This window comes from Gavialis gangeticus, unplaced genomic scaffold (assembly GCF_001723915.1).
Source record: "Gavialis gangeticus isolate Ggan-Ray unplaced genomic scaffold, GavGan_comp1, whole genome shotgun sequence".
Classification (NCBI taxonomy): Eukaryota; Metazoa; Chordata; order Crocodylia; family Gavialidae; genus Gavialis; species Gavialis gangeticus.
In genome coordinates, this window is record NW_017728992.1 from 121985689 (window position 1) to 121999619 (window position 13931).

At 41.1% G+C, this 13931-nt stretch overlaps 1 protein-coding gene across 1 annotated transcript in view; it reads left to right on the plus strand.

The window, feature by feature from the left end:
• The window catches only part of UBXN2B (UBX domain protein 2B), a 151011-nt gene that overhangs the window by 118774 nt on the left and 18306 nt on the right, over positions 1-13931 (plus strand). Inside the window, exons 5-8 of the mRNA XM_019519015.1 lie at positions 1725-1890; positions 2964-3050; positions 8605-8714; positions 10806-10943. Of these exons, the coding sequence (XP_019374560.1) occupies positions 1725-1890; positions 2964-3050; positions 8605-8714; positions 10806-10943 (501 nt within the window). The remainder of the gene's footprint in view (positions 1-1724; positions 1891-2963; positions 3051-8604; positions 8715-10805; positions 10944-13931) is intronic.

Consider the following 13931-nt stretch of genomic DNA (forward strand, 5'->3'; position numbering starts at 1 on the left):
GTCTGTTTTTCTAGTCAAGTAAGCTAATTACTTCTACATAATGTTAAATGATTGTCTTTTCGTTAACTAGAAATGAACTTCCATCAAAAGCAAATCTAGAAGTTTGTTATTTTCTTTTTTTTTTAACCCAGTGGCTTTCAGTAAAGTTACTGTAGATTCCAAAATGTACTTAACTACACTGTTAACAAAATATTTATTACAATTATTAGCATTACAAGAAAAATGGATCTTAGACTGACAGGGCCAAATTCTGGCACTGTGCATACTTTCCTGTATACAGTTGTATAATCATTCTCTAAAGCAGGGGTGGGCAAAATACGGCCCACAGGCCAGATCCGACCCACGAGGCCATTCTATCCAGCCTGCAAGGCCCCTAAAAAATTTAGAAAATTAATATATCTCTGTCTTTGTTTCCTGTAAAAAATGTCAGGAACCAGGGGCAGTACAACCCAGGGGAAGCCCAGCAGGCTCCCACAACAGCAGGGCCCGCCCAGCCTGGCTCCCCTCCTCCTCCCAGCCGTAAGCTCCAGCAGGGGCTTCTGGCCTGGGACCACATGGCTACACCGCGCCGGAACCTTGGGGGGGAGGGGGCGGGCAGGGAAGGAGCCTGGGAAAAAGCTGAGTACGGGGAAAAGTGGCCCCTTGCCCACCCTGTGGCCCTGCTGCAGCCACTTGCAGCCCGCTCAGGGCTGTCCTAAGCAGCCTCACATGGGCTGCAAGCGGCTACAGCACGGGGCACCAGGCATGGGGCGGGGAAGGGGCTGCTTTTCCCCCTGCTCAGCACCAGCTTGTAACCCAGCCCCACTGCCAGTCTGGGCCCCATACTGGCTCTGGGCTCGGCTGTCGAGACTGTGCATGGCGACAGCAGCTGTGGCCTCCCCCCGCTTGCCACGCCGGGCAGTGTTTGCTGCTGCTCGCTGCCCAGAGCTCATGTGCTGGGCAGGCCAGAGACGGCAGTGGCAAACACTCTGCGGTGCGGCAAGCAGGGGTGCATAGCTGCTGCCACCACGGCGCAGCCCTGATGAGCAAGCCTGCAGCCGGCACAGGGCCCAGGCTGGCAGCAGGGGCAGGTTAGAAGGTGGTGCTGATCACAGGCAAAGTGGCCCACCCCATGCCCCACACTGCAACCACTCGCAGCCTGTGTGGGGCTGCCTCTGCCTGCTCAAAACAAAATGAGGGCAGGGATACATGGCAGGATGCACTTCTTGTGCCCCCCAGCACTGACCCTGAGACATTGGTCCCAAGATGGTGACTGGGGGCAGGGCACCTGTCAAGGGATGAAGCTACCCATGCAGCCCTTGATAGCTTGCCAAAACTGGGTAAGTGGCCTTCCACCTGAAACAATTACCCTCCCCTGCTCTAAAGGCACTAATAAGTTTCCATCTGTTTTCTAACAAATCTTAGTGCTTGCACAGGACTTCTCTAGAGGACCTTGTTCTTTCCATGCAGAATCTACAAAAGATGCATAAATCCATCATGATTTTAGGGTTTCGTTCACTAAAGCAGATTGCTTTGCTTCCTAATTAGAGATCTATTTGTGTTCCGTTAGTGGAATGCCTTTGGAACAGTGTGACCTAGAAATACCGAAAAGTGAGAACTCGATGGAACTCTTTTGCTTTGTACCCAAATTTGGCTCCATTTATTTACTAATTTTTTTTAAATTTAAAAAGGTTGAGTTCCCTCATATAAAATGTTGTCACTCATTAATGTTACTGTTTATAAAGATTTTACTCAGGTGACTCGGAATATGGCGGACTACAGATTGCTGGGCCTTCTCATAATAAGAAACCTGGTAAAATTGTTAATGAACTTTTCAAAGAAGCAAAAGAACATGGGGCAGTTCCATTGGATGAAGCCACAAGAGCCTCAGGTGATTTCAGTAAAGCCAAGGTAAGAATAAAAGAGCAATAGAAGAGGTGTTAATATAATACCAATTTTCTTATATAGTTCCTAGCCAATTGCCCATCAAGAATGATGGGGGTGGGGTGGGGTGGGGTGGGTGAGGACAGAGGCCTGCATCCCTTCCCCCGCCCCCCATCTCAGGCTGGGGCCTGGGCTGTTCTCCCTCTCCCCCCTGCCACTTCGGGTTCCCCCCGCTGTTTTGGGCTGGGGCTGGGGCCTGGGCCATTCCCCCCCGCCGCTTTGGGCTGGGGCTGTTTTTCCCCCTCTCCTCTTCCTCCCCCTCCTGCTGCTTCAGGCTGGAGCCGGGACTGGGGCCATTCCCCACTGCCCCTCCCCTTGCTGCTTTGGGCTGGAGCCAGGGTTGCTCCCCACCGCTTCCCCTCCAGCCACTCAGTCCCCACTGTCATGGTGATGCTCCACTGTCTGTCTCTGTCTGTGTAGGGCACTCTGGCTGCCAAGACAGCCAATCAGAGCACAAATAAAGCATTATGGACAGACAGACTTAGGCTTTTATAATATTAGAATGTATAGGTCCTTAAATTAACTGCATCTGATCATAAAAAAATTAATTAAATAAAAGTGCATCTTTAAGGAAAATCAGAAGATGTTATGAAGACACTATGGGCTTATATACACTTAAATCCATTACTCATAATTATAAAGCCAGTAAAGACAATTTTAGATTAGTTGTCAGATGTTTTAATTTGCCTGAACTTGGATTATGTTTGATTTATTTTTAATTAAGTTTAATAAAAACCTAATCAATTAGTCTTTTTGCCAAACTAATTGAATTCTATCATTAACGTCTGAAAATGTTCAGTTTCCCTGTTTAACATTTTGTAGTGCAAAAATAGCTTAGCCTTGTTATAATTACTATGCCTACTTGGCTAATTAAAAGGTGTAAGGAATGTTGTTTTTGCTTCTTTACCACAGAAGAAGAAACATATGTATTTTAATTTATATGCTCACACAGAACTAAATACTTCTGTAAACTGTTTCCTGTATCTGCTTAGGCTGTTCTGCATATTTTTAATTCCCTTTCTTTGGAATACTTTTAACAGTCATTTTCTGGCGGCGGATACAGATTGGGTGACTCATCATTTAAGCGTTCTGAATACATATATGGCGAAAATCAACATGGTCAAGATGTGAGTAAAAAGCTGAATAGAAGAAAACATTGTTACAGGTAGACAGAGACCTCTGGTTAGCAGTGTTTGAACCTCAAGTTGTCAAACTGTTGCTTTAGTTTTGTTTACAAGCAGTAGTTATAGAACATCATACATATTAAGCATAATTTATCTGAGTCAAATCATCTGCACATACAAAAATTATATAGATGATGGGGTGGATAAATTTTGGTAGAGAAAAGATTTGTTGGTGAAAGCAGTTGTCAGACTACATCTAGCTTTGTCACAAGAAAGGTTGCACTGCTGTGAGTACTTTGTAATAACCTGTAATTATCATAACAAGTCAGAAAATGTAATTATATCTGTTATATTTCATGAGAAACAAAAAATGCATTTCATAAACTTGGAAAATACTGTCTAATACCCACTAACCATGTAAGACCCTTGCTAAGGTTCCTGTTTTGCTGGAAAATAACGATTCAGCTGGAATAATTTTAAGCCCAATTTAGGGTAGGGGAAAAAATACATATATATGTTCTACATGTATGTATGTATGTACCTCTGTATACATGATCTAATCTTTCTTTTGTCCATGGGGAATCGAATACATTCTAAGATAGTGTCCTAACCCCCAGGCTATAAAGCCATCCATGTAGGTTGTTCTCTATCTGTCTCACTGATGCTGTCCCACCTGACAAGGAATATTTAAATAGCCTATGGAGCCAGATGATGACAGTTACTCTAAGATAGTGACTAGGAGGTGGGGGGAGGTGGGAAATGGTGTAGATCAGATAGACTCTTTGTCTAACTCAGTAGGGATTAGAACCATTCCCCCCACCTTCCAAGCAAGTATCCTAGCCACTATACTAGAGTATTACTCGTTCTCTGGTTTCTGGGAGGTCAGAGACTTGGTTCAGAACACTTTAGGAATAACTGCAAATTGAACAGAAGTATCCTATGCCCTAATCACTGGGCAACTGGATACAGGCTTGGGAGACCAGCCTTGAGTTCCTTCTTCTCAGCCATTCTGTGAATGTGACCCCTTGTTTCCTTTTATTTTTATGAGGTATGTCAAAAATAAAGTGCCAGAATGAATTATTCTGATATACTTTGTCCATTTAATTTCAGCCAAAATTATCCACCAAGTTTCATCTCAAGATCTCAAATAATTTGGCCTCCCTGAAATGGCATTTTTTATTAATTGATTTAATGAAAAGCTGTAATCCATAATATTTGTTTATTGTATGCCAGTTGCTGTATCAAGTGTACTGAGTTTTTCTTTCACTGTCAAACTTAAAAATGATCTGCACTATGAGAATAAGACAGGTTCCTTTATACCAATGCTTATAACCAATAATAAAAGATTCCAATACCAGGGTTGATTTTTCAGCCTCAGTTATGAAAGCCTTATGGTTGCCTTGCACAACTGTGACTGAATCAAAAGAATTACTTATTACATTCCACTCAAAATGGAAAACAAGAGTGCTTCTCTAGCAGCAGTGCTAAAAAGAGAAGAGAGAAGAAAATTAAAAACTTTTTTGACACTGAAGAAACCTGTTAGGGCTCTGAATGCAATAAAAATAGTAAAATTCACTTTGACAGCAGTAGAGCTACATTAAAATTAGAACATATTTTTTCTGTTGGTATCCTTCAGGTTTCTGGCCTAGGTCCCCTCCTCTGCAGAGCTTTAGATAGCCTCACATGACTTCAGTTATCACCTCTATGCAAATTAATTCACAGATCAGCTTCTCTGTTCCTAATCTTCATTCCTCTGTTCCCCACTTCTGATATGCTTAGTTTACCTTCTTGAATGCTCCAGTACTGTCTCATTTTCTCTATAAATGAATTTTGCCTTTTCTTCTTTTTCTTTTTTTACAAGGGATGATTTTACTTTTCCCCATCTCCTAAGTTTTCAAACTGCATAGAGTTTTGAATTTCTTCTCTTTCTTTGTTATATTTTGAGAGAATGTGGTGCTAGTATAAAGTGAGGACGAAGGCAGGGCAGGGTGGTGCCTTAGAGACTAACTCATTCAGAGAGTCATAAGCATCAAATACTGATGAAAGCTTTTGCTTTTCTGTATGAATTAGATTTTAAGATGCCACTCTCATGTGCCTTCTTCCATTATAGAGAGAGAAGTAGTTAGCTATGTTAGACTGAAGGTAGGCAGAAAGCTGGGCAGGGTGGCACATTATATACTAACTTGTTCAGAGGCATGAGCTTTTGTAGACTACATCTTATTTCGTCAGATGCTTTGAATGGACTTGCAGTGTTATGAAACAGAAGGGAACAAAGTCATTTAATTACAAAGTACAGGGGAAGTGGGAGAAAACAAAGAGGTATTTCTGAGACGGATAAAGGTGAGTTGAAGGGATAAACAAAGCAGTTAACCCCTGTGTCTTTTAATGAGTTTTAAAAGCTAGAAAAAGAACGCAGAGTCTCTACTGAGCACACATTTAACACAATCCTGCCTGTGGATGATTGCTTGTTCTACAGCTTCATATTTAAGAATAGCTCCTCTGAAGTGATAGAATCAGAGAAAATTAGGATTAGAAGGGACCTCAGGAGGTCATCTAGTTCAACCCCTTGCTCAAAGCAGGACCATCTGCAAATAGATCATTCCAGCCAGGGCTTTGTCTAGTGGGGCCTTTAAAATCTCCAAGGATGGAGATTCCACCACCTCTTTAGGTAACCTGTTCCAGTGCCTTCCCACCCTCCTAGTGAGAGAGTTTTTCCTAATATCCAGTCTAAATCTCCCTTGCCATTGCTCCTTGTTCTGTCATCTGTCACCACTGAGAACAGTCTAGATACATCTTTGTAAGCATCCTTCAAGTAGTTGAAGGCTGCTATCAAATTCATCTTCAGTCTTCTCCTCTGCAGACTAAATAAGCCCAGTTCCCTCAACTTCTCCTCAGAAGTCATGTTACCCACCCCCTAACTCTTTGCATTTTCCTCCGCTGGACTCTCTTTAACTTGTCCACATCCTTTTTGTAGTGGGGGGCCCAAAACTGGAAACAGTACTCCAGATGTGGCCTCACCAGTGCAGAAAAGGGAATAACTGCTTCCCTAGATGTACTGGCAATACTCCTACTAATGCAGTCCAGTACGCTGTTACCCTTCTTGGCAACAAGAGCACACTGCTGACTCTCATATCCACCTTATTGTCTACTGTATCTCCCAGGTCCTTTTCTGCAGAGCTGCTGCTTAGCCAGTTGGTCCCAAGCCCATAGTGATGCATGGGATTCTTCCATCCTAAGTGCAGGACTTTGCACTTGTCCTTATTGAACCTTATGAGATTTCTTTTGGCTTAATCCTCCAATTTGTCTAGGTCACTCTGAATCCTAGCCCTACCCTCCAGTGTATCTACAACTTCCCCCATCTTGGTGTCATCAACAAACTTGCTGAGTGTGCAATCCATCCCATCTTCCAGATCGTTAATGAAGATATTGAACAAAATTGGCTCTAGGACTGACCCCTGGGGCATTCCACTTGACACCAGCTGCCAGCTAGACATGGAGCCACTTATTACTACCCATTCAGCATGACAGTCCAGCCAGGTTTCTGTCCACCTTGTAGTTCATTAATCCAACCCATACTTCCTCAGCTTGCTTGCAAGAATGCTGTGGGAGATGGTGTCAAAAGACTTGCTAAAGTCAAGGTATATCATGTCTACTGTTTTCCCTGCATCCACAGAGCCAGTTATCTCATAGAAAGCAATCAGGTTGACCAGGCTTGACTTGCCCTTGGTGACTGTTCTGACCTTTCCTGATCACTTTCTTTTCCTCTGAGTGCTCAGAAATGGATTCTCTGAGGATCTACTCCATGATTTTTCTGGGGATTGTGGTGAATCTGATCAATCTGTAGTAACCTGGATCCTCCTCCTACCCTTTCTTAAAGATGGGCACTATATTTGCCCTTTTCCAATTGTCTGGGACCTCCCCCAATCACCACAAGTTTTCAAAGATAACGGCCAGTGGCTCTGTAATCACATCAGCCAACTCCTTCAGCACCTTCAGATGCATTTGTTTGCATCTGGCCCCATGAACTTCTACACATCCAGCTTTTCTAAATAGTCCCTAACCTGTTCTTTCCCCACTGTTGGCTGGTCACCTCCCCAAACTGTGTTACCTAATGCAGTAGTCTGGGAGCTGACCTTGCCTGTGAAGACTGAGGTGAAAAAGGCATCGAGTACGTCAATCTTTTCCTCCTCATCTGTCACTGTGTTACCTTCTCCATTCAGTAAGGGACCCACGCTTTCCGTGACCAGCCACTTGTTGCTAACGTACTTGAGAAACCCTTCTTGTTACCCTTCATGTCCCTTGTTATCTGCAATTCCAGTTGTGCTTTGGCCTTCCTGATTCCATCCTTGCATGCCTGAGCAATACTTATACCCCTCCCTAAGCCAACAGTCATCTCTCTAAGCTTCCATTTTGTGGTTAAGCTCACCAAAGTAGTCTCTGCTAAGCCAAGCTGGTCACTTGCCACAGTTGCAATTCTTCCTGCACATTGGCATGGTTTGTTCCCTCAGTAAGGTTTCTTTAAAATACAACCAGCTTTCCCGGACTCATTTCCCCTTCAGCCTAGCTTCCAAGGGGATCCTGACCATCAGGTCCCTGAGGGAGTCAAAATCTACTTTTACGAAGTTTAGGGTCCATACTCCGCTGCTCTTCTTTCTTCCTTTTGTTAGGATCATCTCGTGGTTAATGCTGCCCAAGTTGCTATCCACTTCCACATCCCACAGCAATTCTTCCCTGTTTGTGAGCAGCAGGTCAAGAAGAGCTTGGCCCCTAGTTAGTTTCTCTTGCACCAGGAAGTTGTCCCAGCACTCTCCAAAAACTTCCTGGAATACTTCTGCACTACTGTATTGCCATCCCAGCAGATGTCAAGGTGATTGAAATCCCCCATGAGAACCAGGGCCTGTGATCTGGAAACTTCTACTAGTTGTCTGAAAAAAGTCTCATCTACCTCATCTTCCTAGTCTGGTGGTCTATAGCAGACGCCCACTACAACATCACCCTTGTTGCTTTCCCCTCTGATCATTGATGGAATGTCCAAGGAGGTATGGAGTTCTTGTCTGAAATTCACTAGGAACAATATTCGCTATCTTGAAAGCAGTAACACTACCCACCAAGTCTAGCATATATTTTCTGTCTGTGTTTGTTTTATCTATTAAGTGTCATTGACAAAAAAATCAAGAGTTATTGTAAATATTGATGGTGCCAATCAGTCTCACATCTTGTTGCCACAGAGTTTATCATTTCAATTGTAGCCCCAGCGCTGATGTTAGTAAGAGAGACTGACCCATTTTGAAAATTGAATGTAGTTTTCATTTCCCTTCTCCCTCTCACCCTGTGGAACCACCTCTGTGGTCCTTTGGAGATTTTGTTGCCCCTCTGTTGTAATATTTTACTACAAAATACATTATTTTTAGAGTCAGTGTATTAGCCTGTCTCTGTCTCTATAGATAGATGTAGATATAGATCTCTAGCTATAGAGAGAGAGAAAGGGAGAGAGAAATCTACATACACACAGTGTTTCAGATTTTGTTCTTTACGATGATTTGTCTTTATTTAATAGGTTCAAATATTGCTAAAACTTTGGAGGAATGGTTTCAGTTTAGATGATGGAGAGCTGCGATCCTATGCAGACCCAACAAATGCTCAGTTTCTTGAGTCTGTTAAAAGGGGGTAAGTTGTAAAAGTGGTTATTTTTCTGAGTGTATATTATCAGTGGAAGGGAGAGAGAGAATATGTCTGCTTGGGGCTGTATGGCCACTCTGCTTTAGTCTCCCTGTGTCTTTGGGTTATGTCCACTATAGATCTATCTTGGCCCTGTAACCAAGTCACTACGAGATTCAGACCCCACCCAGGGTCACAGTTTCTTAATCAAGACACTATGGAAACACAAAATAAATGACTAGTGATCTTTAACCCTCTTTCAGAAGATAACTATTGAGTATTAGAATAAATAATAATGGTATGGAAAATGACATTGGATTGACTGATGTTACATCAGAGATATAATTCACATGCACAGAGTATATATTGTCAAAGGGACCTCTTCAAAATGGATCATGAGGTATTTACAACTTGACATTTATAATAGTGTATGCTGTACATTTTTTTAATTTTCTGTCCTTCATTGTTTTTAAAGGAGGTAAATCAACAGTATGGAACTGTTCCATACGGCAGTTTCCTAAACTATGGGGCATGCTCCCAGGGGAGGCAGTGAAGGTTCCTAGGGGAGACAGGTAGTCAACTTCCTGCTTCACACACACTTGCACCCCCTTGTACTTCAGTCACTATTGCTGCTTCTATCATGCTCCGTGTACTTCAGCTGCTGCCACTGTACGTGGTGTCAAGAGCAAGCGGTAACATCAGCTGAAGTAGGGGGCATGAGAGTATCAGTGGTGAATGAAGCAATGGTTGTAACTGAAGTATAAGGGATTCAAGAGTGTTCAACTTTCCTACAGTGGGGCAGAAACCCACAAGGTTTGGGAAATGCTGTCATAGGGGGACTACTCCATTTATTATGACAGAGCAGCAATGAGAAATCCTGCAACACTTCAGAAGTCTATGTGTTAGTGAGCATTATCTGACACAATAATGGCTCTACATACTACTCAGTGGAGATTACTTTACGTGTGGAAATAGGTTCCAGGCGGAAATAACCACATGGCATTGTGCTTGTGGCTTCTGCTGGTACATATCTTTACATCTTATAAAATAAAATATATACCCATTTTGTGTAGTTCAATTTTTTTTGGCCTAGTTCTTTAGAAGAAAACTCTAGCCATTTTACTTATCTCTAATATTTTTCAAAATGTGAGGTACTTATGTTTTTTGTAAACTGATGTCATGTAACTATTGGCTTTGGAAGATGATTTTCTTGCTGAATATGTACTGAACAGCACACAATTGAATTAAAGGAAATCTCTACGGTGTAATAGGGTAAACACTCTACTTTCCTTGTTTTATGAGGGTCATATTAAAACAAGATAGGGTCAGAGAACCTTTTCATGCTTCCAGGACATACTCACAGGGCCACACCAAGCTGTTTACACTGCATATGTTCTGTCACACGGACTGTATCTTTTCCTCTCCACCTTTGTATATTGATTGTCATCTAAGATTATAGACTCCTTGAGGTAGGATTTTGTGCATAGGTGTGCACAGATTCATGTAATAGGACTGTCATATCAACTGAGGTCTCTGGATTGCTACTGTAATATCTTTATCAAATACAATATTTTTATCACCTAATCCAGTTTAGGTGAGAGAATCCCTCTAAAGGACAGTAATAAACAAGGAAAATAGCCTGTTGGAGATTATTTCAAAAAGTGCTTGACTAGTAGAAAAAAATATAAAAAATTTGGCCTCCTAACTAGAGTAATTATTCTTAGACATGATTTCTGCATACCTTAATTGTATTTTAAGTTCTCAAATAATACACAAAAATGTTAAAGTACTGTCAATCTGTATTTTTTCTCATTCACTATTTCATTACTGCACCCAGGATGCCACACATGGCTTATTGCTGCTCCTCATTAATTCTTTTTTTTGTCTGAAGTCTTATTTTTATCTGTGGCTTCTGAAGGAAGTAGGTATATACATTAAGTGGGTTCCTTTACACTTTGATACAAATGTGGCAGTCATCTCAGCTCCTTATTAAAATATTGCTTATCCTTTTTTTTGTTGATTAGTATTGTAATGGCCTACTATTCTGTAATCGGGACTTTCTGCTGTGTGCTTTAAGAACAATTTATTTTTGAAATTAAGAGAGATTCCTGTGGAGCTTCAGCGATTGGTCCATGGTGGCCAAGTTAATTTGGATATGGAAGATCACCAAGAGCAAGAATATGTAAAGCCTAGATTGAAATTCAAAGCTTTCAGCGGAGAAGGACAAAAACTTGGAAGGTAAAATACTGTTGTTTTATTCTATCATGTACGTAAGTACTTATTTCAGTAAAAGAGTAAGGAAGGAGTGAGAATAGCCTAAAAAGACATTTTCTAGAAGGTTTTCCATGGTGTTAATTTTAATCAAAGTAGCAATGACTTGTGGAAAAGCCTGTTCAGCAGCTAACAAAAGCAATGAATACTAAGCTAACCTTCCAATATATCTCAGCCCTGACTGAGAAGAACCACAGTTAACTTTGAAAGGGCTGTACATAAAATGTTGATGATCATGAGTTTCTTGCCAAGCTGAGACTGTGTTTTGCTTTAAAGAAAGGCACAAACTTTGTAGGAGCTAGATTAAGACTGCCAGTTCCTTTTATACAAGGTCCCTTATGACTGTCAATACTTGGTCTGTATTTGATTTTGTGTATAAATGGAAAAATGCCATCACTAGTTTCCTAAGCCTTTCCTTTTCACTCTTTTAGGTATGAACATTCCATAGTCTGATACTTGCTTAAGTTGCTAGTGAAATATCTGAATGAGAACAACTAAAGTATGTGTTAACTGAAACGTCAGCAGAAGGAGCGTTGTATTATCATGACTGAACAAGTTACACTTATTTATAAGTAACAGCCCAGCTATATGAGTGGCAATTAGTATCCTTAATCAGAAAAGGAATTAGTAATAGTAGTTTATTGAGAGTGTTCACCAAAAAATACAAAAAAATGAGCAAAGCAATAACAATTATATCTAATAAAATAACAATATGTATAATTTACGATTGTACCTAAAGGCATACAATAAGGTTATCCATTCTACCAGTTAACATAAAATTAAAACAGAGCATAGTATACGATGATATAAAAGCAAAGATTATATGAAGCTATGGACAGTAAAGCAACACATGAAAATTTGGTTTCATTTTGGCCCTCATTCTTTATGAAAGTAATGCAAATACACAGAAGGAGTATAGAACAGGCTCCAAAGTATTAGAAAGAAGCCAGATTTATTTTTTCTTCATTAGCTTAGTATTTAAAATTCAAGGTTAATAGAGAGATCCATTTTCATCTTATTTCTTCAAAAAACAGACAAGACCACAAATAATCATTTAAGTTATCCATCTTATTCTTCCCAAAAGAGCATCTGCCCATGGGAGATGCAGATCTCATTAGAGTACATCTCAATCTACTAATGGCCTTACATTGTTTGTAGTGTTGCACCACAGACAATTAAGTTCTAGGTTAAAGCAGTGTTTCATTAATCTTAAAGGGGAAGTTCAAGGCAGTCTCACTGCCAGCATATCCATTTGCGTGCTTGTTTTAAATAGTGGTTCAGTGTCTCTCAATACACTTCCCAAGTCGTTTGTCTGGAGGACAATATAGATGTCATTTAACCATCCAAATGGGTTATTTGGCAAAGGAGAGGATAAAAAATGTACTTCTTAGGGTATCTGGTACATTTAAAAGATCTAGTTTTCATCCGGCAGTTTAGACTTCTTAATCAAGCTAAAGTGTTTACATTTTTCAGTCTGTTTTTTGAGCACATGAGTTCCCCCGTCACAGAATTAGTTACAGATAAAAGCTGCCTAAAGAAATAATTAGAAACCTTTTCAGTTTTTGGGTGGACCAGAGAGTCAGTACCCCAGAGTTCTGTTCTGTACAGTAAATGGACTTCACCTTAGATTATAGAGCTTGAGTGCTTCCAGAACCCCTCTTCTGCCCATCTTGTTGTAAAAAGATAAAATTCCTCCCAAGTCTTGTTTTCTCTAGTCTTTACATTTTCAGTGTGTTCATTCCAGATCTTTTTTATGCAAAAGTAGGTCCCAAGGCATTTTTAAAGAAAACACCACAGTTTTATCTTCTGTAAAAATCAAAATATTTTCCAACTTTCTTTACCAAGAATGAATGCCTTGTTTTTCGCTGTTTTGATTTCCAAGATATTTGAGGTAAAATATTGGTGAAGACTGTCTAACAGTGTTCGGAGGTATGTTTGAGATAGTGACATTATTAATGTGTCATCTCCATAAAGTAAGAGAGGGTTATGGTCATCCAAACTAATGAATACGTGGAATTGATTCCCTGTTAGCAACTGTTTTAGATCAAGAATAAATTTAAAAGTGGTGAAGCAAGCAAGCATCCTTTTTGTATCTATGTCTTAGTTGGAAAACTATTGGACAAGGCACCACCAATCCCATAAGACACCCTAGTTGCTGTTTTTGAATAGTAATTAATGATTCATTGTAAGAGAGCTTTATCCATTGCTGTTATTGCCAGTTTCTTACATAATATTAATCAGTCTGTGGAATCAAAAGTTCTCTTGAGAGCTTGGTATAATAATTAAAGATACCCTACCTCTCCAGAGTAGGGAATATAATGACAGTTGAAGGCCTCAGTTGCCACCGATAATTATCTTACACGCATACCTGTGGACTGAAGGTATAAACCAGGTGCCGGACGACTGGAAGAGGGCCAATGTGGTTCCTATCTTTAAAAAAGGGAGGAGGGAAGACCCGGGCAACTATAGGCCTGTTAGTGTTACTTCAGTCCTGGGGAAGCTCTTTGAGAAGATTATCAAGGAGCACATCTGTGATGGGCCAGCAGCAGGGATGATGCTCAAGGGCAACCAGCATGGTTTCATTAGGGGCAGGTCCTGTCAGACTAACCTGATTGTCTTCTATGATCAGGTCACAAAATCACTGGATACAGGTGTCACAGTGGATGTAGTCTTTCTGGACTTCAGGAAGGCCTTTGACACTGTCTCCCACCCCGTTCTCATTAAAAAGCTAAGTGACTATGGCATTGATGCCTACACAGTCAGATGGATTGCAGATTGGCTGAGGGGTCGCACTCAGAGAGTGGTGGTGGATGGGTCATTTTCGACCTGGAGGGAAGTGGGCCATGGGGTCCCCCAGGGCTCAGTCCTTGGGCCTGCACTATTCAATTTCTTTATTAGCAGCTTGGATGGCGGGGTGAAGAGCAGCCTGTTTAAATTCGCAGACAACACCAAGAT